Genomic DNA, 25008 nt, shown 5'->3' with positions numbered 1-25008 from the left:
CTGTGCTCCGCGGCGGGAGAGGCCGCAGCAGTGAGTGGCCCGCGTACGGCCAAAAAAAATTTTTAAATAAATAAATAAAAGGGGAGCAATTCAAATGTCCACTATTAGGAAAGCATTAAATAAATGATACAAGGAAATACTAGAGAATTACTAAAACCATGTTTTTAACATGGTACCAGGGGAAATTACATATTCAGAATAACCCCACTTTTGTGAATAACAGAATACTGGGAGAAAAATAATTTTAAAAGGCTGGAATAAAATACATTGAAATACCTCAGGGCTTATATTTGAGGAGTGAACTAGAGATAATTTTAATTTTCATCATTATATTTATGTATTTTCACAAGATTTCCATATTGTTAATGATAATTAATAGTTTAAAAGTGTTATTTAACAAATCTGAGTACCTGCTAAATAAGTACAATAGCAAGAAGCACTTTTATGGACTAAGAGCGAAATCTGACATGTTCTTATTCTAAAGAGTTTAGTGTCTCATAGAGTAGAGGTTTTTATGTTTTTTGCTTTTTTAAAGTAAAGCTGAGTTGTGAAACCCCAGCAGCTCATAAGGCAGAGGCTCTGGCTATTTGGTTAAACGGTATTTCCCTGGTGTTGACGACGGTGCTTGGTAGGGATGAGACCGTAATAAATACTCGGCAGTTCTGTGTCCAAACAGAGAAGGACGAAATCCTGCTTGACACTGATCAAATACTTCACAGGCTCCCAGCCTGAACCGGTCATCAAAAGAGACATGACATTGAGGACAGTTACTCATTAAGCCATCACATGACAGCATTTCCAAAAAGTCAGGATAAGAAACTAAGCACCTCTGTTTGTGTGGACACAGAAGGCTCCCAGGACAGCTGCAGGATTAAAATTTCACAGAGCAGTGGGGACAGATTCAAAATTGTTTACACTGTAAAAATGTACTGGTTGACACAGAACAAAAGGAGCTACTTGAATACATACTACAGCATTCAGTCAGTCCTCGAATCAGACTAGTTTCTGCAGAAAACACAACTCATCGTTACTAAGGAAATCCATAGAAATTGCAGATGTGATGCAGAACACACATACAACAACTTACCCCAAAAGCACACGACAGTAGATTGTTTTGCACAATTCTATACATTCAGAATCATAAAATGGATATATTTCTGAAAATATGTATAATTTGCCAAAGTTGACCCCCCTCCAAAAAGATATAAAGTCTAAACAAACTGATTTTCAGAGAAGAAATTGTGAAAGGTGTAACAAACTCCTCCAAAATGCCCAGCATGACAGTTTCATAGAATTTAGCCAAACTTTTATAATAATAATATTCCTATACTATGTAAATCGTTCCAGGGAATACAAAAAGAGAACATTTTTAATTTTCCTTATGCAGTAAGTATATTAATACTGTTAATGTCAACTTTACAAAGATTACACAAAGAAATGAAACTACTGACCAATCTTATAACTACCATTGCAAAATTCTTCAATACAATATTAGTAGAGTACAGCAGCTCACTAAAAGAGTAGCACATAATAATCAGGATTGTTCAATATGAAGAAAACAAATAATATCATTTATCACCATAAGAGATCTAAGGAGAAAATTTATAGGATCATCTCCACAGGGACTAAAAACTTAATTTTTAATTAAAAGTATTAATGGGATTGTTTCTTTATACTAACAATTGTATTGCACTTCTGTATACTAACAACGAACTGTCAGCAAGAGAAATTAAGGCAACAATCCCATTTACCATTGCACCAAAAAGAATAAAATACCTAGGAATAAACCTACAGGTAAAAGACCTGTACTCGGAAAACTATAAGACACTGATGAAAGAAACTGAAGACAACACAAATAGATGGAAAGATATACTGTGTTCTTGGATTGGAATAATTAGTATTGTTAAATGACCATCTTACCCAACACAATCTGTAGATTCAGTGCAATCCCTGTCAAAATGCCAATGGTATTTTTCACAGAAATAGAACAAATAACTTTAAAATATGCATGGAAAAACACAAAAGAATAGCCAAAACAATCTTGAGAAAGAAGAACAGGGCTGGAGGAATCACATTCCCTGACTTCAAACTATACTACAAAGCTACAGTAATGAACAGTACCGTACTAGCACAGAAACAGACACATAGGTCAATAGAAGAGAGCAGAGAGCCCAGAAGTAAACCCACACACTGTCAATTATATCTACGACAAAGAGGCAAGAATATACAACAGAGAAGAGACAGTCTCTTCAATAAATGGTGCTGGGAGAACTGGACAGCTACATGTAAAAGAATTAAATTAGAACATTCTCTGACATCATATACAAAAATAAACTCAAAATGGATTAAAGACCTAAATGTAAGTCCAGATATCATGAAACTCCTAGAGGAAAACATAGGCGAAGTGTTTGACATAAATCCTACCAATGTTTTTTTGATCCATCTCCTAAAACAAAGGAAATAAAAGCAAAAATAAACATGATGCATGACAAAAAATCTTTCGCACATCAACAAAAAGTAAAGAAAACCTACTGAATGGGAGAAGGTGTTTGTAAATGATATATGATCAATACAGGGTTAACATCCAATGTATATAAATAGCTCATACAACTTAACATCAAAAAAAAACCCAATTAAAAAATGGGCAGAACTGAATAGAAATTTTTCCAAAGAGGACATGCAGATGGCCAATAGGCACATGAAAATATGCTCAATATCACTAATCATCAGTGAAACAGAAATCAAAACCACAACGAGATATCTCACAGCTGTCAGAATGGCCATCATCAAAAAGAAGACAAGTGTTGGCAAGGATGTGGAGAAAAGGGAACCCTCGTGCACTGTTGGTGGGAATGTAAATCGGTGCAGCCACTATGGAGAACAGTATGGAGGTTCCTCAGAAAACTAAAAATAGAACTATCATATGATGCAGCAATTCCACTCCTGGGTATATATTTGAAAAAAACAAAAACATTATTTCGATAAGATACATGCACCCCAATGTTCATAGCATTATTTACAATTGCCAAGATATGGAAGCACCTGTTTATCAACAGATGTATGGATAAAGAAGATTATGGTAGTAAGTATTCCATTGGAGATCAACCATAAAAAAGAATGAAATTTTTCCATCTGCAGCAACATGGATAGACTTGAAGGGCATTATGCTAAGTGAAATAAGTCAGAGAAAGACAAATACAGTATGATCTCACTTATATGTGGAATCTAAAAAAATACAACGAACTAGTGCATATAACAAAAAAGAAGCAGACTCACAGATACAGAGAACAAACTAGTGTACCAGTGGGGAGAGAAAAGCAGGGAGGGGGAAGATAGAGGTAGACGATTAAGAGGTACAAACTATTATGTATAAAATAAGCCACAAGGATATACTGTACAACACAGGCAATATAGCAAATATTTTATAATAACTATAAATGGAGTATAATCTTTAAAAATTGTGAATCACTATATTGTACACCTGTAACATAATATTATACATCAACTATACCTCAGGTAAAAAATTTTAAATTAAGAAATAAAAATTTAGGACTTCCCTGGTGGCACAGTGGTTAAGAATCCACCTGCCAATGCAGGGGACACGGGTTCAAGCCGTGGTCCAGGAAGATCCCACATGCCACGGAGCAACTACGACCCAGCAATCCCACTACTGGGCATATACCCTGAGAAAACCATAATTCAAAAAAGAGTCATGGGGCTTCCCTGGTGGCGCAGTGGTTGAAAGTCCACCTGCCGATGCAGGGGACACGGGTTCATGCCCTGGCCCGGGAGGATCCCACATGCCGCGGAGCGGCTGGGCCCATGAGCCATGGCCACTGGGCCCGCGCATCCAGAGCCTGTGCTCCGCAACGGGAGAGGCCACAGCAGTGAGGCCCGCGTACCACAAAAAAAAAAGAGTCATGTACCAAAATGTTCATTGCAGCTCTAGTTACAATAGCCAGGACATGGAAGCAACCTAAGTGTCCATCAACAGGTGAATGGATAAAGAAGATGTGGCACATATATACAATAGACTATTACTCAGCCATGAAAAGAAATGAAATTGAGTTATTTGTAGTGAGGTGGATGGACCTAGAGACTGTCATACAGAGTGAAGTAAGTCAGAGAAAAACAAATACCATATGCTAACACATATATATGGAATCTAAAAAAAAGGTCAGAAGAACCTAGGGTCAAGACGGGAATAAAGATGCAGACCTACTAGAGAATGGAATTGAGGATACGGGAAGGGGGAAGGGTAAGCTGGGACAAAGTGAGAGAATGGCATGGACATACATACACTACCAAATGTAAAATAGATAGCTAGTGGGAAGCAGCTGCATAGCACAGGGAGATCAGCTCTGTGCTTTGTGACCACCTAGAGGGGTGGGATAGGGAGGGTGGGAGGGAGGGAGATTCAAGAGGGAAGACATATGGGGACATATGTATATGTATAACTGATTCACTTTGTTATAAAGCAGAAACTGACACACCATTGTAAAGCAATTATACTCTTAATAAAGATGTTAAAAAATAAAAGTACTAGAGGAAAATATAGAAAAAACGTTAAAATCCTATTGTAGCAGTTCTTGCCAGAACAACAAGAAAAAGGCAAAAACACTAGAAAGGAAGGAGTAGAACTATGTATACATGCAATTGCATTTGGCAAAACTCTCAACCATTTTTGTTGGGAACTTTCAGTAAAGCAGACTCCATGGATACTACCTGAACGTGATTCAAGAAGACATGCACACGTTTGTTAATGTATGTGTGTTTACATTGTGTGTATATATGTATATCAGCCCCCAGTCCAGCATGCTATTTAGTAGAGAAACATCAGAAGCACAATCTCTGAAGTCCTGAACAAGACAAGCATTTCCACTATTACCACAACAATTTATTATTCTACTAGAGGCTTTAGGCAGGAAAAAGAAATCAGTGGTGTAACATCTGATAAGGAGAATATAAAGCTATTTGTACACAATATGATTGTATACCTGGAAAAGCCGTGAGAATCAACTGAATACTACTCAAATAAGAGGAATTCAGAATTTTAACAAGCTACAAAATTCACAGACAGTTATTAACAGCCCTCAAATATACCAACAACAACCACTTAGATTACAGGATGGAAGGGAAGGCCTTGTCTACAATGGCCACAAGAGGATAAAATGGGGATAACCTTAACAAGAAATGAGCAAAAGCTTTACAAGGAAAATGATAAAAACTATACTGAGCAGAGGCTAACATTTCCAAAATGTTCGTCCAGTATTTGAACATAAAAGCTGAGGGTGGGACTTCCCTGGTGGTCCAGGGGTTAAGACTCCACACTCCCAATGTAGGGGGCCCGGGTTCAATCCCTGGTTGGGGAACTAGATCCCACACGCCACAACTAAAGAGCCCACATGCCGCCAAGAAGACACGGTGCAACCAAATAAATTAATAAATATATATTTTTTAAAAAGCTGAGGATGTCAGAGGAGCACCCATTTTATAAGAACACAGATGGCCTCCAGGCCATAGACCACCAGGCAGGTGGATCTCAGAGTTGGCTCCCGAGTCTTTTGGCAACAGTGCATTTATTCTCTGCAGACAGAGGTCTACTGGTCCTATCTTGAGATGAAACCCAGGAGGGAAGAATTTCCCTGAGGAAAAAAACAAGGTGTCTGGTGTCTGGAAAACAGAATCTGCCTCAAATACGTCCCCTCACTGACCCCCAACAACAGGAAACCGGATGCTGAGCGGGACCCCCTTAATGAGTGTAACAGAGCACCTGAGTGGGTGCAGAGTTTGCTGGAGATGATGAACGCTCAGATAAACGCCACAGCCATCACACACTCTCAACTCCTCTCCCCTGAAAGTGCGATAAACCCCACTTTATACAAGACGAGAGAGATTACAGAGTCGGAGCTGGTGAGACTTGGTAGCGTGACTGGGGCCGGGCTCTTGACCAGGGGACTGAACCAGGAAGGGGCCAGGAACCAGAGGTGATGGTGTGACCGACAAGGAACACCTGGGCAGCCAGGAGCTCAGGCTCCAAGTCAGGCCCCGAGATGAAAGCTGAGAGCCCTGGGCCTTCCAGGGAGGAGAGTGGGGACAGGTCAGCAAGAGGACCCTCGGGCAAGGCCTGCATCCCAAGAGTGTAAGATGGAAAGGGTGCCAAAGGACAGAGAGGAATAAAACCCAAGAGCCTGGGGTGAGCTCACAACAAACGGGGATCTGGCCTGTTTATCTTTACATTCCCCAGATTCCAGCACCACCCAGGGCCAACGCATACAGGTGCGCAGTGAATCTTTAGGATGAATGAGGGAATCATAAACCTAAGAGACATGCATTGCAGTAAAAGAGAGGCTCTGGGGGCGTCTGGGTTCAAATCCCGTCTCGTCACCTACTGTCTGCGGGACACATTACTTCACCTGTTCAGGCTTTAGCTTCTCCAAGTGTAAAACGGAGCTAACAGGAGATCGCATCTGATGTCATCATAAATTTGAGTGACTTAATTTACATAAACGGTTAGCGTATTTCTGCAAAAGCCCTTCATGAAAATTATCTCACATCCTGTAAACTATAGCTTTACATTATTTTTTGACTAAAAATAAAACTGCTCTGTAATGACATATGGGAGTAGTGGATATATGTATATGTATAACTGATTCACTTTGCTGTACACCTGAAACCAACACAACATTGTAAATCAAATATACTCCAATAAAGACTAAAAAAATAAAAATAAAAGTACTGCAGGAGAATACAGAAAATGTTAAAACCCTATTGTAGAACAATAAGGCAAGAAAAAGAACTAAAAGGCATTACAATTGGAAAAGGAGTAAAACTTTCTATTTATGTATGACATGACCCTGTATATAGAAAATTCTAAAGAATTCATACACACAAAAATACTAGTGCTAATCAATGAATTCAGCAAACTTATAAGATCAACACACAAAAATCAGCTGTGTTTCAATACAACAGCAAAGAACAATCTGAAAAGGAAATTAAGAAAATAATTCCATTTACAGTAGCATCCAAGAGAATCAGATATCTAGGAATAAATTTAACCAAGGAGGTCAAAGACTTGTACAATGAAAACTACAAAACACTGATGCAAGAAATTAAAGACCCAAATAAATGGAAAGACGTTCTGTATTCATGGATTGGAAGACTTGATATTTTTAAGATGGCAGTATTCTCTCCAAAGCAGTCTAACAGGTTCAGTGCAGTCCCGCTAAAAAATTCCAACGGCCTTTTTACAAAAATGGAAAATCTAACCCTCATAGTCATACGGAACTGGAGAGGGCCCTAAATGGGCAAAACAAAAAAACTGGAAAGAACAAACTTGGAATACTTCGCTTTCTAATTTCAGAACTTACTGCACAGGAATCTAAAATACACAAAGGAACAAAATGAACATATCAAGGAACAGAAACAGACTCGTGGTTCCCGGGGTGCGGGGCAGGGATGGACTGGGGGTCCGGGATTAGCAGATGCAAACTATTACATATAGGATGGATAAAAAAGGCCCTACTGTAGAGCACAGGGAACTGTATTCAGTATCCTGTGATAAACCATAATGGAAAAGAATATGGACGATTGCCTGGCCAGGGACCCGGTCCGAACAGTCATTATCAGAATGTCGGGCAAAGACCGAATTGAAATCTTTCCCTCGAGAATGGCACAGACCATCATGAGGGCTCGGTTAAAAGGGGCACAGACAGGTCGAAACCTCCTAAAGAAAAAATCTGACGCCTTAACTCTTCGATTTCGACAGATCCTTGAGAAGATAACAGAGACTAAAATGTTGATGGGTGAAGTGCTGAGAGAAGCTGCCTTTTCACTTGCTGAGGCCAAGTTCACAGCAGGGGACTTCAGCACCACAGTAATCCAAAATGTAAATAAAGCCCAAGTGAAGATTAGAGCAAAGAAAGATAACGTAGCAGGTGTTACTTTGCCGGTATTTGAACAGTACCGTGAAGGAACTGACAGTTATGACCCGACTGGTTTAGCCAGAGGTGGCGAACAGCTGGCTAAACTGAAGAGGAATTACGCCAAAGCAGTGGAACTACTGGTGGAACCAGCTTCGCTGCAGACTTCCTTTGTTACTTTGGATGAAGCTATTAAGATAACCAACAGGCGTGTAAATGCCATTGAACATGTCATCACTCCCCGGATTGAACGTACCCTTGCTTATATCATCACAGAGCTGGATGAGAGAGAGAGAGAAGAGTTCTATAGGTTAAAGAAAATACAGGAGAAGAAGAAGATTCTCAAGGAAAAGTCTGAGAAGGACTTGGAACAACGGAGAGCAGCTGGAGAGGTGATGGAACCTGCTTATCTTCTGGCTGAAGAGAAGGATGAGGATCTTCTCTTTGAATAATCTTTCCTGCTCTGATTCTTTCAGAAGGCCTAACATGGCATCATTTTAATTCATGGTGTGTAGGTTTGGTATGTGTGGCTATTTAATTTTTGGCCTAAGAATTTCACCAGTTGTAAAATTCCCTGATGTCTGTTTATGGGATTACCTTTGCAGAATCGTAATTCAGCAATCATTTATCACCAATGAGATTTGTAGAACCTGCCCAGAAACTTAAGAGAATTTATTCTGCGAAGTGTCACCCTACTCCACTTACATGTCTGTTGCAAGTGACCTGCTTACCAACATATTAAGAAACTCCCCTTAGGAAACAGCAGTGGTCTCAGGCCAGCACACGTAGGCCAGCTACTGCTGGAACACCCTTTGTTCCTACTTGCACACCATTGTCTGAGACTGCTGCAGCCATCCTTGTGTTAGTTACTGTGGGACTTCTCAAACATTATGAAACCTTCACTTATTCTTCCTTGAATGACAGGTCTGTCTTGTCTTTCAATGGAAACAGTTCTGCCAATTCAAATGTGACTATGGTAATATACAGTAAAATGATTTAAAAATGAAAAAAAAAAGAATATGAAGAAGAATGTCTATATGTGTATAACTGAGTCACTGCTGTACAGCAGAAATTAACACAACATTGTAAATCAACTATACTTCAATAAAAATTTTTTAAAACTTGTGTAAAATAGATAATAAGAACCTGCTGTATAAAAAAATAAATTTAATTTAATTTAAAAAACAAAAACTTACCGCACAGCTACAGTAATCCCAACAGTGCAGTACTGGCGTGAGCTGGACATAGAGACCAATGAAGCAGAACAGAGTCCGGAAATAAACCCACACGTCTCTGGTCCACTCATTTTCGACAAGGGTGCCAAGACCATTCAACAGAGAAAGAATAGTTTTTCAACAAACTGTGGTCACCTTGTCTAGGTGATTCTAGTCACGTCTCAGGACTAAGCTAATGCATTACGACCTCAAGGAGCTGTTCCAAGCCATCATAGGGGATCACAGCTTTCACAGTACTTACCCCAAATGGAATAACTGTGTAATTACTTAATCTTGGTCTCATCCTGAGGGCAGAATCATGTTTATTTTCTTCAAGTTGACATTTCCAGTGTTTTTGTATACTGAATACACAAATTGTTTTCATATACCAAAGGGAGAAAATCATTTTTCCTATTCCACACGGGTCACTTTCCAGACAACCGCCTTGTATCTCAAGCAGTTTATCCTAACAGGACAAGTGAGATGTAAGGTAAGTCACCAAGGAATCAGACACATACCTATTATCCCATGATTAGCAGCAAACATCAGAGATGCTCCAAGGGGAAAACCAAAAACATAATAGCCAATGGCATTCAGGAAAGCACCCATCTGTTTTCCTGCACCTCTCAGGACCAAAACCAGTCTTGCAGTCATTCAGGTGTCATCATCACATCAGGTCAGAACACAACCTGGTATTTCACAGCTCTGAATACAGTCACATACCCTATCTCAAGACAGGGACCACACCTTACGTAAGAGATAAAGGAAAACATCTGCATTCTAAAGTTATGTTAAGGGACTTCCCTGGTGGCACAGTGGATACGACTCTGCCCTCCCAATGCAGGGGGCCTGGGTTCGACCCCTGGTCATGGAACTAGATCCCACATGCATGCCACAACTAAGAGTTCTTATGCCGCAACTAAGGAGCCCGTGGGCCACAACTAAGGAGCCTGTGAGCTGCAACTAAAACCCCACACAACCAAATAAATAATTTTTTTAAAAAGTTACGTTAACAACAGCTACAGCAGTTTTCATCCAGAAACCCACCAAGTAACAACATTTAAATCTCTATTCAAAAATAGTTCATAAAAGCATAGTTTTAAATAATGTAGAGGTTTCATTGATGGAAGTCTCAGCAGAAACTAGTCTGATATCATGGCTGAAAAATATTAATCCAGTTAGGCTTCAAAAATGCCCAGACGGCTTCCCTGGTGGCGCAGTGGTTGAGAGTCCACCTGCTGAGGCAGGGGACACGGGTTTGTGCCCCAGTCCGGGAAGATCCCACATGCTGCGGAGCGGCTGGGCCTGTGAGACATGGCCGCTGAGCCTGCATGTCCGGAGCCTGTGCTCCACAATGGGAGAGGCCCGCATACCGCAAAGAAAAAAAAAAATGCCCAGAGCCAGAGGGGTGATGACTGTCTTGCTCTCTGTCACATTCTTGCCACGGCCAGTGTCCAGTCATGGGCACATCTTCAGAGTGAATGTGACACAGTAGAAGGAATCCCTTGGGAAGAAAAGCAAGATGGCAAATGGACCCAGAAATCATGTCATGAGGACTAATTGCTGAAAGCAGTAAGAAGCCTCAAGGGATGATTCCAGGGTTTAGCACAAGAGTCTTCAAATACCTGTAAACCTAGAGAAGGTTAGCCGGGAGATGGACCTTCTAGAGGTCAGAGTGGACTCCGAGGTAGCACGGCCCGCCTTGGAGGTGTCACCACGTAGTCAGGAGTCACACAGAGCGTCCAGCCCCAGATGAAGTAGGGGAGGGTGGCTAACTCAGGCCTCTCCCACTTGAGATACTACACTCTTAATTGAGTCTTGAGTCTGTCCCTCAAGTGGCTGCGACTGCTCGAAGTAAGAGCTCCCTCTTTTCAGAAATGTAACCATGGGCATTCAATTCAAAACTAGACACACAGGGCTTCCCTGGTGGTGCAGTGGTTGAAAGTCTGCCTGCTGATGCAGGGGACACGGGTTCGTGCCCCGGTCCGGGAAGATCCCACATGCCGCGGAGCAGCTGGGCCCGTGAGCCATGGCTGCTGAGCCTGTGCATCCGGAGCCTGTGCTCTGCAATCGGAGAGGCCACAACAGTGAGAGGCCCATGTACCGCAAAAAACAAAACAGAACAAAAACTAGACACACAAAACAAGATCGTGCTGCATATAGTACACAGAGGTAAAATCACTGCAAATACTCACCTCAAGTGCATCAAACAGATGAAAGGGAGCAAAAATGGGCATCACTTGGCTCACAAGGGACACGATATCTCTGTTGGAGAAAAAGAGTCAGTGATCCAAAACTTACAGTTAAGTGTAGCACTAATCACCTGCTGGCTGGACGAAACTGCCAGAGTGACCGACCAGTCAACTCAGTCCACATACTACTTTCCTATTTGATAAAATGAGGACACGATAAAACCTCACTAACTTCAATGTCACCAGTTAGAATTTAGGTCAAAAGGGACGTGGGCTAGGCTGCCACGACAGAGCCTAACTCTTAAAAGTTTTGTTGATGAGTATAAAAATGTGAGGGTTGGTTACAGATGAACCGGTTTGCAGGGCAGAAATAGACACAGATGTAGAGAACAAACGTATGGGCACCAAGGGGGAAAGTGGTGGTGGTGCTGTGAAGAATGGGAGACTGGGATTGACATGTATATACACTAATATGGATAAAACAGATAATAAGAACCTGCTGTATAAATAATAAATAAAATAAAATTCAAAAATTCAAAAAAAAAAAGTGAGGGTTGGGAAGAAAAAGCAGCAGGTTTCAGCCTGTGAAGGGTAATCTTCGCCTGTGGCTGGGAGTCTTCCTCAAAAATGCAGCTGGAGGCCAGTGTTCAAGGCAGAGAAAACATCTGCCTCCTCAGGGATGCCCTGAGCTCTGGCGGCCGTGCTGGAAGGTCTGTCTGGCGAGGGCCTCGCGTGGGGCTCGGGGGCCTCGCGTGGGGCTCAGGGGCCCTGGAGGACGACTCAGCAGAGTGGCGGTGACCGCAGGCCTACACCATGGAGCCAGTGTGGATGCAAAACACACAACAGACAGCAGTGCTCCCCCCAGAGCTCTGGCCTCCCTCCCCTTGGCCTGAGGGGAAGACCGTTAGCCAGCAGGTGCCACCAACTCAGGCAGAGCCCGCAGGCAACCCTCTCACCAGAGCAGCGACCTCCTCCGCGGAGCAGACCCAGGACGGTAGCGTCGGCTAACCCTGCACTGTCTCTACTAGTCAAAGTGAAAATGTGGTCCTTCCTTCACAAGTATAAACATTAAACCAACATGCACCAAACACTGAAGAAAATCAACAGCACAAAAAGAACACCAAAATGAGCAGGCAGAAGAGCTGATGCAAAAGGAAACAGAAAGAATACAAAGAGAGAAACTTTTAAAAATTATAATTCCTATTCTTAGAAATATTCATAAACAGTAGGCATTTAAGGAAAAAGAGCAATTGGGAAAATTAACTGGAAATGAAAAATATGAACACTAAAATACAGCATTCCACTTAAAGACTGGGTAATGAAATGGACATGGCTAGAGACTAAATTTTAATGGTAAATCTGAGGAAATATCCCAAAACACAGACAGGTAACCACAGAAAAGACAAATGTCAAATTAATCCATAAATTCTATCATATATCTAAATTTCCTAGAGCTAAAGAAAAATCCACTGCTTGAGACTAAAAGTCTACAAAGTGCCAGGCAGAATCAAAGATTCACCTGCACCTAAGCAGGGCCAAGGACAAAAAGAATATCTGAAAGGGACTTCCCTGGTGGCACAGTGGTTGAGAGTCCACCTGCCAGTGCAGGGGACAGGGGTTCGAGCCCTGGTCCAGGAAGACCGCACGTGCTGCAGAGCAACTGGGCCCGTGCGCCACAACTACTGAGCCCACGTGCCTAGAGCCCATGCTGCACAACAAGAGAAGCCACCGCAATGGGAAGCCCACGCACCACAACGAAGAGTAGCCCCCACTTGCCACAGCTAGAAGAAGCCCGCGCGCAGCAACGAAGACCCAACGCAGCCAAAAATAAATAAATTTATAGAAGAAAAAAAGAATATCTGAAAGATTTCCAGAAAAATAAAATTTCTGGGACTGACGGAGAGAGGCAGGCCCATTGTCTTAACCCCTCTGGGCTGAAGTGCCTTCCCAGGCAGTGCCTGCTGAGTAATTTAATTTAAGGAGACATAAACTTTTAAGAAACTCTTCTTTGGGAATTCCCTGGGGGTCCAGTTGTTAGGACTTGGTGCTTTCACTGCTGTGGCCCAGGTTCAATCGCTGGTTGGGGAACTAAGATCTGCAAGCTGTGTGGCCAAAAAAAAAAAAGAAGGAAAAAAAAAAAACTCTGGTGGGCATTGGCTGACTGCGGAGATAGCAGACACCACACATGACAAGGAACACAGTCTCTGTAAAAACTGGTTTAGAAAAGTCACCAAACGAATGGGAGAACTGCAGACCAGCAATGACAAAAAGCAAGAACGGCACTGCCTGGGGAGGGAGGAGAGCCTGGTTTCCAGAGTTATCACAGTACAATATTAAAAACGTCCAGTTCTTAAAAATTTACAAAGCATACAGAGAAACAGGAAAGTAGGGAAAAGGAGATTGTCACAACTGGCAAATATTGTCAGAGTTGACTTTTTCAGAACTATGGAAATTAACCAAAGGCTTGCAATTACTTGGGGAGCCCATATTCAAGAAAAGTGGCTGAATCTTGGTAATGATAGCTCTGTGGTGTCATCCCCTGCTCCCAGCTCAGCAGTAAGCTTAAAGTAACAGCCCACACATACTTCCAAGGCTGGAGGCGGAAGAGTGGGTCAAACTCTTTTTAAGGCTTATTCCCAAATTACAGTTACTAATTCACAAAAGGCCACCTGTCCGGTGGCTCCTTAGAAGACCCCCCAAAAGGCTGTCTTTATTTCATCAGGCTCCAACTGCCCAGTGCTGAAGTTGACCTTTAGAAGGTTGTTTGTCAAAAATATTTACAGGCAGGACTTCCCTGGTGGCACAGCAGTTAAGAATCCACCTGCCAATGCAGGGGACACGGGTTCGAGCCCTGGTCTGGGAAGATCCCACATGCCACGAAGCAACAAAGCCCGTGCGCCACAACTACTGAGCCTGCGCTCTAGAGCCCATGAGCCACAACTACAAAGCCTGCATGCCTAGAGCCCGTGCTCCGCAACGAGAGAAGCCACCACAATGAGAAGCCCACACACCACAAAAAAGACCCAATGCAGCCAAAAATAAATAAATAAATAAATAAATTTATTTAAAGAAAAAAAATTTACAGGTTCTAGTTGCTGCTTCCTGAGGCAGTGGAAACAGGACAAACAACAGACTAACCAACCAGCTTGGTAGGAAAGACTGGGGATGTGGGGTGTATCAGGGCTTGCTCTGGAAGCTCTGACATGTTACTGGGGATCTAGAAGGCCATGCGCACGCCTAGGGCTGCACAGAGGCTCAAGAAAAATCAGGAAAAAAAAAAAAAAAGAAAGACCAGGAAGGGCCTAAGCTCTCACCTGGGGCTGAACTTGAGACTCTGCATGAACAAGAAGTGAAAGTTAAGACCAAGCTGTAAACTGCCTGGCTGGGTGTTGAAGGTGAACCTGACGCATGTAGAGAGCCCGTCAGCAAAGACTGGGGGATGTTTGGGATGCAGACTGTCCAATCATTAGCTGACCTCTAAGCTAATGCAGCAGAGACTTCAGTGGCCACACTCAAAGAATACAGACCTTTACCGAAATAGTTCATAGAAGTCACTAAGCAAACAAGAGCATCGACAACAAGAAGCTAGGGGAGGGGGTGAATATGATTTCCAGAATTGCCACATTATAATATTTTTAAATGTCTAGGTTTCACATAGAGAACAGACATGCGGTGGCCGTGGGGGAGGGGTGGAGTGGGAGTGTGGGGTTCGCAGAGGCAAACTATATAGGATGGATAAAAAACAAGGTCCTGCTGTAGAGCACAGGGACCTATAGTCAAATTTTGTAATAACCTATAAGGGAAAAGAACCTGAAAAAGAATATATTTATATATGTATAACTGAATCATTTTGCTGTACAGCAGAAATTAACACAACATTGTAAATCAACTAGATTTCCATTAAAAAAAGAACCAAATCTAGTTTTCAACAAAAAATTATGAGTCATGTACAGGGTGAAAAAAGGAATAAATAAAAATTGTCTCTGAGGAAGCACAGACTTTGGACTCGCTAAAATAGACTTTTAAAATCATCTATTTCAAATATATTCAAAGAGTTAAGGAAAACCATGTCTAAAGAACTAAAGGAAGGTATGAGAATGATGCCTCACCAAATAGATACTATCAATAAAGAAACAGAAATTATAAAAAATAAAAACCGTGGAGTTGAAAAATCCAAAAAATAAAATGAGATATTCACTAGAGGGCCTCAACAGTAGATTTGAGCTGGCAGAAGGAAGAATCAGTGAACCTTAAGGTAAGCAAATTGAGATTTAGACTAAGGAACAGAAAGAAAAAGGAATGAAGAAAAATGAAGACCTGGTGGAACACCATCAAATATACCAACACACACATAATGGGAGTGCCAGAGGTGAGAGAGAAAGACAGAAGAAATATTTGAAGAATGGCTGAAAACTTCCCAAATCTGATAAAAGACATGAATCCAAGAGACTCAACAAACTCCAAACAGGATAAACTCAAGGGGGAGGCAAGTCATTTGCTGAGAGTGATGGCTGAGGGTGGTACAGTGGGGTCAGTGGTTGGAGGAGAGTGGAGAAGGTCTAATATGGACTGCAGTGATGGACAGTGAGATGGCCAAAGAAAAGCAAGATGGACAACGCTGAGGGTCTAACTGTGGCCATAAGTTTCTAGTGGAACCAACATGCCCTCTTCCGTGACTTTTCCAAAAGTGATGCGCTACTGACACAGTGTGCACATGGGGTCCTCCAGGCTGGGGTTCTGCCACACAGGAGGGATTCAGGATTCCTCAAACAATGAGCCATGGCACCTACGCTACATAAGGGAAGGCGTAAAGGCAGGAATGTCATGATGGACTGAGAAAGAGTGCAGGACCAGAGGAGTCAACAGACTAGAGAGCCCAAGCAGCTGAAGAATCCTCTTAAGTAGACACGGCTGTTGGAAGCGTTGCGGTTGTGGCCAACTGAGGACTGGAGCTGGAACAGTTACGTAATGACAAAGCCCCAGGCATGACCACGGGAGAGTGTGCCTGCGGAGAGCAGAGGTTACTGGGGTGAGGACTGGGGCACTGGACGGCTCATCCACGTGGATACTGAGTTCAGCCGGGATGCTGCTAGGGTCTGGGGGGCGAGAATACTATAATGAGATGCCAGAGTTTTAGGCAAAGGAGGAGGAAATGGAGATATACAAGCATGTATCACATGTACAGATGCCAGAAGCTGAAAAGGATAGGAAATACTGTCACTGACAGAATTAGGAACCCAAAATGTCAAGATGAGTCAGAAAATAAGAAAATAAAGATTAATGGGTACAAAAGTAGGATCTGCATTTGGGTTCAAGACGATAACCACAGGAGGGCAGAATGTGGATGCTAGGGCTGGTCAGACATAGTGTGGTGCAGCCACCAAAAACCTAATACTTCACCAGAAGTCCATCATGTAGAATGAGGTACAATGGACACAGTTCTGCTCTAAATGGAGCTAAGAGCACTGCCTTCAGGTTTGTATGAATTCGACAGTGGAGACTCAAAATCACATTCTATGGGAAATGTCTGAAGGAATTTCAGACGGTTACCATGGAAAAGCGAGCATGAGAGATGCCTTCAAATATCTGCAGGCTATAACTCAGAAATGGATTTAGATTCCTACAAGCACAAGAACCAGAATAAGTGGGTGAAAATTATGGGTACATTTCAGCTCAAAATAAGGAAGGTGTCCTGGGACTTACCTGGTGGCCCAGTGGTTAAGAAACCACCTGCCAATGCAGGGGACATGGGTTCAAGCCCTGGTCCGGGTAGATCCCACATGCCGCGGAGCAACTAAGCCCATGTGCCACAACTACTGAGCCCACACTCTAGAGTCCATGAGCTGCAGCTACTGAGCCTGTGAGCCACAACTACTGAAGCCTGTGCACCTAGAGCCCATGCTCCACAACAAGAGAAGCCACTGCAGTGAGAAGCCCATGCACTGCAACGAAGAGTAGCCCCCACTCACTGCAACTAGAAAACGCCCGCGCACAGTAACAAAGACCCAACACAGCCAAAAATTAATTAATTAATTGATTAATTAATTATTTTTAAAAAAGGAAGGTGTCCTGAGAATCAAAGCTGCCTTCAGAGGTAGCAAGAGCCTCACCCACTGAGGTTATGAAAGTGTAAGTTGGACAACCTGGCAAGGATGTTTTGGAGGAATCCTGATGTAAGATGAGTGATTACATCAAACAGCCTTTTAGATCTCTTTAATTCTAAGATCTTACCAAATTTAGAAAAATTTGCCATTATTTCTTCAAATTTTTTTCCTGTCCCCTCTCCTCTCTGTTTTGAGAACTCTAGTTACAGCCTTTTTAGGCCAATCACAGCTCACTGATGTTCATGTTTTTCCAGTCTTTTTTCTCACTGCATTTCATTTAGGATATGTACTATTGCTCTATCTTCAAGTTCACTAATCTTTTCTTCTACACTATTCTAATCTGCTGTTACTCTCATCCAATATATTTTCATTTCAGACATTTCCTTTCAGCTCTGTAAGTTCAATTTGTTGTTCTTTAAAAAAATCTTTGATGTCTTACTTTAGCATGCTCATGTTTTCCTCTATCTTCTTGAAAATACAAAACATAGTTATTAAAATTTTTAATATCCCTGTGTACTAATTCTATCATATGTTTCATTTCTGGGTTGGTTTCAACTGATGGATGTTTCTATGGATTTTAATTTCTTGCTCCTTTGTATGCCTGGTAATTTTTAATTAGATGCAGACATTGTGAATTTTAGTTTGTCGAATACTGCATGTTCTTGTAATAATTTAAGTACTCTTGAGCTGTAACACAGTTAAATTTCTTGGATACAGTTTGATCCTTTCAAAGTCTGCTTTTAAGCTTTGTTAGGTGGGACCAGAGCAGGCTTCATTCTAGGGCTAATTTTCCTTCTACTGAGGCAAGGTCCTTCTGAGAACTCCACCACCCATCCCATGCATGACGAGGTTTTGTTCATTCCACATGGTGGGAACACAAACTCTTCCTGACCCTTTATGAGCTTCAGGGATTGTTCTGCCTGCTCCTTTTGGGTGTTCCTTCCTGTCCCTCACCCCACTCCCCTGGGACCCTTACACGCACAATCGGCTCAGCGGTCAGCTGAAGACTTGAGGGAGAGCTTCCATAGAACTCCCAAGCGCTCTCTGGGCGCCCTCCAGGTGCTCTCCCTGCTCTGGGACTCTGCCTGGGAACTTGCCACAGAGCTTCCCCACTCCCAACTCCATTTCCCCAACCCAAGGAGATGGGGGGTCTTTCCCAGGGTCCCCGTCTGCACTTTGTCCTGGAAATTCCCTCACAGTAAGCTGGGGCAATCATGGGGTTCTCCTCAGGGATTTATCTGGGCTACCTGTGGTCCAATGTCTGAAAGCCGTTTTTTAAAATACAGATTTTGTCCAGTTTTTTAGTTGTTTAAGGCAGGAGGGTAAATCTAGTTTCTGTGCCTCCATCTGACCACCTCCCTAGCCCTAAGATTTTACAAGAATATATTTAAGCACTGGTCTAGTGGGGTTGGGTGAAACTAGAAGAGCACACTTAAAAGTAATAAAACCAAATTTCTCCATAAGCATAATCTGAGGCAACTGGTGCAAATTACTGAAGCTTTTCCCTAAGGATTTGGTTTACTCAAGACACTTTATTGCATCTAAATAATTACACAAACACATCATTACAGAAAATGCAGTAAAATTCAACCTAAGATTAGGTCAGTGGTTTATGCAAACACTGCCCAGATGATTCAGGCGTGCTTGCTGCCAGCATGCCCTGGACGGGGGGAGGTGCCTTTCTGGGGATGAGGTTTTTTCCACGTGCTTTTTCTGTGTATCTCTGAGCAAAAACACACTGAGCATAAGAGAAAGCCCACTTGTGTTTGATACATGAACTGGGTATTGGAGGGGTGGAGGGGGTTTCCTTCATTCAAACCTGTTCAAATTCACTCCCAGCTGCACTACAGATTTTCCTATGGAGTAAAATGCTACTCACCTCTCAGAGTCAGAAAAGTATAGTGAAGAAAGAAACTAAAAATGTTCTCCTAGAATATGGTACATATTTGTCACTGGTAAATGCATAGGCAACCACATCCTTTAAAGCAGCAAGTAAGATACCCGTTACAAGTGCGCAAACACCTGGAAAATACAGAAGAAACAACAGGAAATGAAAGTGCTCCCGAGTGTGATAAATCCTCGTACTGACTTCTCATGAGCTATTTGTGTCAATGATTTAAGAAATGTAATAATTTAAAGTGTTTCTTCTTACTGTCTAGGAAAAGAGCACCTAAGGTCAGATGATTCTAACTTCTTTTTCTAAGGGAGACTCATAGAAAAGATGTTCAATAAGATGACAACATAATCAGAATCTTCTCTAACTGCTCAGATTCCAGAACATTCAAACTGCCTAAGGGTCAGTGATCCAGGAACCTGGACAGCTGGGCACACAGATTCTGGTCAGAAATAAGCCTGCACATGGTAACAACTGCCTTTGAAATGATTCCTGTTAGTACCAAGTGGAACAGTATTTAATTGGTACCTAATAACAGAAAATCATATTTAGGAGCTTTATTTAACTGAGTAAACAGGAGTCAGCATAAAGAAGAAAGATTTCAGTTGAGTTTACACATGTAAGTCAATTCCCAGAGAAATTATGACATATATTTCTAAACTTAGATACAGCTGCGGCCAGCAAGCAGCAGTGCCACACTCACCTGCACACAGGAGGACGGTGGCACAGGAGTGTCGTGCCTGCTGGGCATCCCCTGCCCCCAGGGCACTGCCCACCCGGATGCTGGCTGCCACGCCAAGTCCTAGAGGCACCTAGAAATGAATGATCACAAAATCACGAGGAGGAGTCAGAGGGTCTGAAAATCAGAGTATCACTGCACTAGAGTCTACCTGCACGGAAACCCAGGACAGAGTCAGAGCTCCGGGTTCTAGACCCGGTTCCAGTACGTCCTTGCCGTGTGACTAGAAACAAGTGGCTTGGCCTCGCCCACTGTTACAGATGTGTAACAGCTGCCCTGACCGCTGCCCCCATCAGAGGCATCAGAGTAGAACCTCTTAAAGATGCTGGATTTGAGGGCAAAGCACCTCCCTCATTAGCTAAACATATACTATCAGAGTCAATTCAACTTTGCTACATTCTACAAGATTTAATGAACTATAAATATATAAACCATTCGTAAAAATGAAATGAATCGTGAAAAAAGCACTTAGAACAAAGCCTGGCACAGTGTAGGAATTCCGCAAAAGCTGATGCAATCTGACTCCACCATACGTTACATGTCCAACATTCCTATGTCTAATTACCCATTAAATCGAACTATGGCCCTTCATAGTAGATGTCCAAACTTTATTTTAATTACTGGTTATGGAAATCTGAAGCTATACGCTTGCTTGCTTCTTAAATAGATCATTATTCAACTTGCAGGGTCATGTCGGTCGTTCTCCTGTGATGACAGTGCTGCCCTCAGGGGCTGTTTGTGAAACACGGGTTGTGTAGTAACCTGATTTTAGTTCTCAGGTCTGCTTTTAATAATTTATATGTCAGTTTTAACTTCTTATTCCTACTAGAAGCAGCATCCTCCTGAGAGCTGTCTAATTTGTTGCTGTTTGAGAACCAGCCTAAGTGAAGTTGATAAAAAATATGTATTAAAAATTGTTAAGTTTAAGAACTTGAAAAACAATGGACCTGACTATATAAAAATTTACAAGACTTGTGGGCTCAAAGTATACATATTGGCTTCAGCTCAAGATGAATGGCCAGCTCACATACTTAACCCCCTTCCTTCCCCAAATGCCACTAAAATGTCAGTAAAGATGCTTAACAAAGAAGAAACTCATTAACAACTCTGAGACTAAGCGAGCTGATGAGCTTCTGGAAGAGGGAAAGGACAACAGAAAGCCAAAGTCCAGATGAGAAAGAGGAAGAGGCTACATCCCACTCGTTCTTCCCACCGGGGTCCCAGGAGGCAATGATGAGCAGTCCTGTGGACTCATGACAGGGTCACAGACAGCACGGCCAGACCCCACTGCCGACCGGCCCTCCCTCTCAGACTCACTGCACAGCGACTGGTGGTGTGAGTGCCTCAGAGCCAGGCCCTTCTCGTCTTGGGGGATGGGAGGTGGGGTGGGGCAGTGGGGGAGGTCAGGACTGCTGCTCCCTCCTCGCCAGGCATAAACCCTTAAGATGTCACGTGACAGATCCCACCTCTGTACTGATCCTTCCCACACAGGGGAGAGGTCTGCTGGAGAAAAATCCACAAACAATAGGACAGGAAAGCCATGTCAGCCATTTAGTTTATAAATCAATGCATTTTCCTTTTCTTGCCTAATTGCACAGGCTCGAATCTCCAATAAAATGTTCATTATAATTGTTGAATATTAAGATTTGTGTCTTACTTCAGTTATCTAATGGTCTCTGTCTCTCATCAAACGTCTCTGAATATGGCATCCCCGCCAGTCTCTATCCTCTCCCTGTGGAATTCCTACAAGATATAAGATATATAATGGGTCTCCATCTTTCACATGTTCCAGTTCTACTTTTTCTCACTTGTATTTACTGTGGCAAAATACACGCAATATGAAATTTACCATGTTAGCCATTTCTTCCCTTCTTATTCCAGTAATTACTATGTGGTGTATTTTTTTTAACCGTTATAACATTTTAAAGTACACACTTCAATGGTATTAAATACATTCGTAATGCTGTGCAACCATCACCACCATCATCTCCAGAACTCCTTTCATCTCCTAAAGCTGAAACCCTGTGCCCATTAAACAATAAATCCTCACTCCCCCCTCCCCCAGACCCTGGCAACCACCCTTCTACTCTCTCTGTATTATTTTGACTAGTCTAAGTACCACATATGAGTGGACTTGTACAGTATTTGTCTTTTTATGTCTGGTTTATTTCATTTAGCATAATGTCCTCAAGGTTCATCCACACTGTTCCATGTGTCAGAATCTCCTTCCTTTTTTAAAAATAATGATAACCCCATTGTATGTATGTATCACATTTTGTTTAACCATTCATCTGTGGAAGGACATTGAGGTTGCTTCCACCTTTTGGCTCTTGTGAATAAGTCTGCTGTGAACGTGACTGGAAATATCTCTTTGAGATACTCCTTTCAACTCTTTTGGGTATACATCCAAAAGTGGAATTGCTGGGTCATATGGTGATTCTATTTTTAATTTTTTAGGAACTACCATTTTTCTATTTTCCCATGGCAGCTGCATCATTTTACATTCCAACCAACACTGCAACACTCCAATATTTCTACACCCTCGCCAACACTTATTTTCTGTTTCTTTTTTCTTTCTCAAGAGTAGCCATTCTAATGGGTGTGAAGAGGTGTCTCAGTGTAGTTTTGATTTGCATTTCCTAATGATCAGTGATACTGAGAATCTTTTCACGTGCTTATTGGCCATTTGTATATCTTCCTTGGAGATAATATCTATTCAAGTCCTTTGCTCATTTTAACATCAGGATGTTTTGGTTTTTGTTACTGAGTTTTAAGAGTTGTCTATATATTCTGATTAGTAATCTTTATCACACAGGTGATTTGCAAATATTCTCTCCCATTCTGTGGGTTGCCTTTTTACTCTGTTGATACTGTCTTTTGATGCACAAAATTATAAAATTTTTATAAAGTCCAATTGTCTATTTTTTCTTTTGTTGCCTGTGCCTTTGCTGTCATATCCAAGAAGTCATTGCCAAATCCAATGTTGTGAAGCTTTTGCCTTATGTATATACTTCTAAGAGTTTTATCGTTTTAAGTCTTAGATCCACTTTGAGTTGATCTTTGCACATGGTGTTAGGTAAGGTCCAACTTCATTCTTTTGCATGTGGATATCCAGTTTTCCCAGGAACATTTGTTTTTGTCAAAAATCACTTGACAATACATGTGAGGGTTTACTTCTGGGCTCTCTATTCTATTTCATTGGTCTGCATACCTAAGTCCATCTATTTATATGCCTTTGTTTTATTATGAGAATTTCCACAGATCTATCTTCAAGTTCATTATTTGATTTTTCAGTTTTAAGTAATCTATGAAGTATTAAATTTCTGTGGCTATATTTTCAATTTTTTAAAATCCTACTTGGTTCTTTTCCAAATATTGTTCTTTGGGTTTCAATTTCTTCTTTTATGTTGAATGATTTTGAACATACGACTTTTCTATTCTCTGATTATTATACCATCATCTCAGACTCCAAACTCTAACTTTCCTGTTTACTGTATCTGTTAACTCTTGCTCTTGGTGGATTATTTCTCTGTATTTTATCATTTTTATTTTAAGTTCCCCACTAAGGGGACTTGTTTTTTTTCCATAAAAATAATGAACACTTATTGCTTCACAGTCTCTAACAAAGGGCAGCCTGGGACAAGAAACAGAAACTATAATGGTGGTTGCCAGAGGCTGAGGGCAGGAGGAACAGAAATTATTCAATGGGCAGAGTTTCAGTTTTGCAGGAGGAAGTTCTGGAGATTGGTTGTACAACAATCAAAATATGCTTAACACTACTGAATTGGGCAGTTAAAATGGTAGTTAAGATGGTAGACTTTACGTTATGTGTATTTTACCACAATTAAAAACAAAAATTAATAAAAAAATGAAGCCTGTGATAGAACAGGTAGAAAAACAGAAGATCTGACAATAAGGTAGAATTGGCAGATAGCTTCGGTTTACTGCACACCTATAAACAAGTTCCACGGGACTTCCTTGGTGGTCCAGTGGTTAGGAATCCACCTTCCAATGCAGGGGACTTGGGTTTGATCCCTGGTTGGGAACTAAGATCCCAAATGGTGCAGGACAACTAAGCCTGCTTGCCGCAACTACAGAGCCCACATGCTCTGGAGCCCGCATGCCACAACTAGAGAGCCCGTGTGCTGCAACTACTGAGCCCACATGCTCTAGAGCCTGCACACCACAACTAGAGAGAAGCCCGTGTGCCGCAATGAAGAGCCCACATGCTGCAATTAAGACCCAACACAGCCAAATAAATAAATAAATAAAAATATTAAAAACAAACAAACAGGGCTTCCCTGGTGGCGCAGTGGTTGAGAGTCCGCCTGCCGATGCAGGGGACACGGGTTCGTGCCCCGGTCCGGGAAGATCCCACATGCCGCAGAGCGGCTAGGCCCATGAGCCATGGCCGCTGAGCCCGTGCGTCCGGAGCCTGTGCTCCGCAACGGGAGAGGCCACAACAGTGAGAGGCCCGCGTATCGCAAACAAACAAACAAAAACCAAACAAACTCCAGGGCCACCATTTAAAAACAGAAGCAAGGACTTCCCTGGTGGCACAGTGGTTAAGAATCTGCCTGCCAATGCAGGGACATGGGTTGGAGCCCTGGTCCGGGAAGATCCCACATGCCATGGAGCAACTAAGCCCGTGCACCACAACTACTGAAGCCAGTGCACCTAGAGCCTGTGCTCCACAACAAGACAAGCCACTGCAACGAGAAGCCCACACACCAAAACGAAGACCCAATGCAGCCAAAGATAAATTAATTAATTAAAAAAAATAAAAACAGAAGCAAAACCAAATCGTGCCTTGATGGAATCTTTCCCCACCTCAACAGCCAATCCTCTACACAGAACTGACTCCCAGCAGCCTCTGCTTCCTCACCCCAAGAAGGTCAGTGCCCACAGCTGGCTCCTGCTCTTCCTCACTCCAAATGTCTCCG

At 42.2% G+C, this 25008-nt stretch overlaps 2 protein-coding genes across 2 annotated transcripts in view; one reads left to right on the top strand and one right to left on the bottom strand.

Moving 5' to 3' along the window:
• LOC309793426 (multidrug and toxin extrusion protein 2-like) overlaps window positions 1-25008 on the bottom strand; it is a gene marked incomplete at its 5' end in the record, with an annotated part of 50218 nt that overhangs the window by 3741 nt on the left and 21469 nt on the right. The window contains 5 exon segments of the mRNA XM_082603895.1: window positions 9655-9779; window positions 11328-11334; window positions 11337-11401; window positions 19379-19454; window positions 20030-20138. Of these exon segments, the coding sequence (XP_082460021.1) occupies window positions 9655-9779; window positions 11328-11334; window positions 11337-11401; window positions 19379-19454; window positions 20030-20138 (382 nt within the window).
• Window positions 7569-9367, top strand: LOC309793011 (V-type proton ATPase subunit D-like). The gene has a single exon (XM_082603113.1). The coding sequence runs from the start codon at window positions 7571-7573 to the stop codon at window positions 8372-8374; it is 804 nt and encodes a 267-aa protein (XP_082459239.1). The 5' UTR covers window positions 7569-7570; the 3' UTR covers window positions 8375-9367.

Source organism: Mesoplodon mirus (assembly GCF_964341445.2).
Source record: "Mesoplodon mirus genome assembly, chromosome: 18".
In the NCBI taxonomy this organism is placed as follows: Eukaryota; Metazoa; Chordata; class Mammalia; order Artiodactyla; family Ziphiidae; genus Mesoplodon; species Mesoplodon mirus.
This window is presented reverse-complemented; position numbering and strand designations above follow the sequence as displayed.

What these genes read in the sequence shown, in the direction of transcription:
- LOC309793011 (XM_082603113.1), top strand. Translation starts at nt 7,571, where the DNA reads ATGGAAAAGAATATGGACGATTGCCTGGCCAGGGACCCGGTCCGAACA.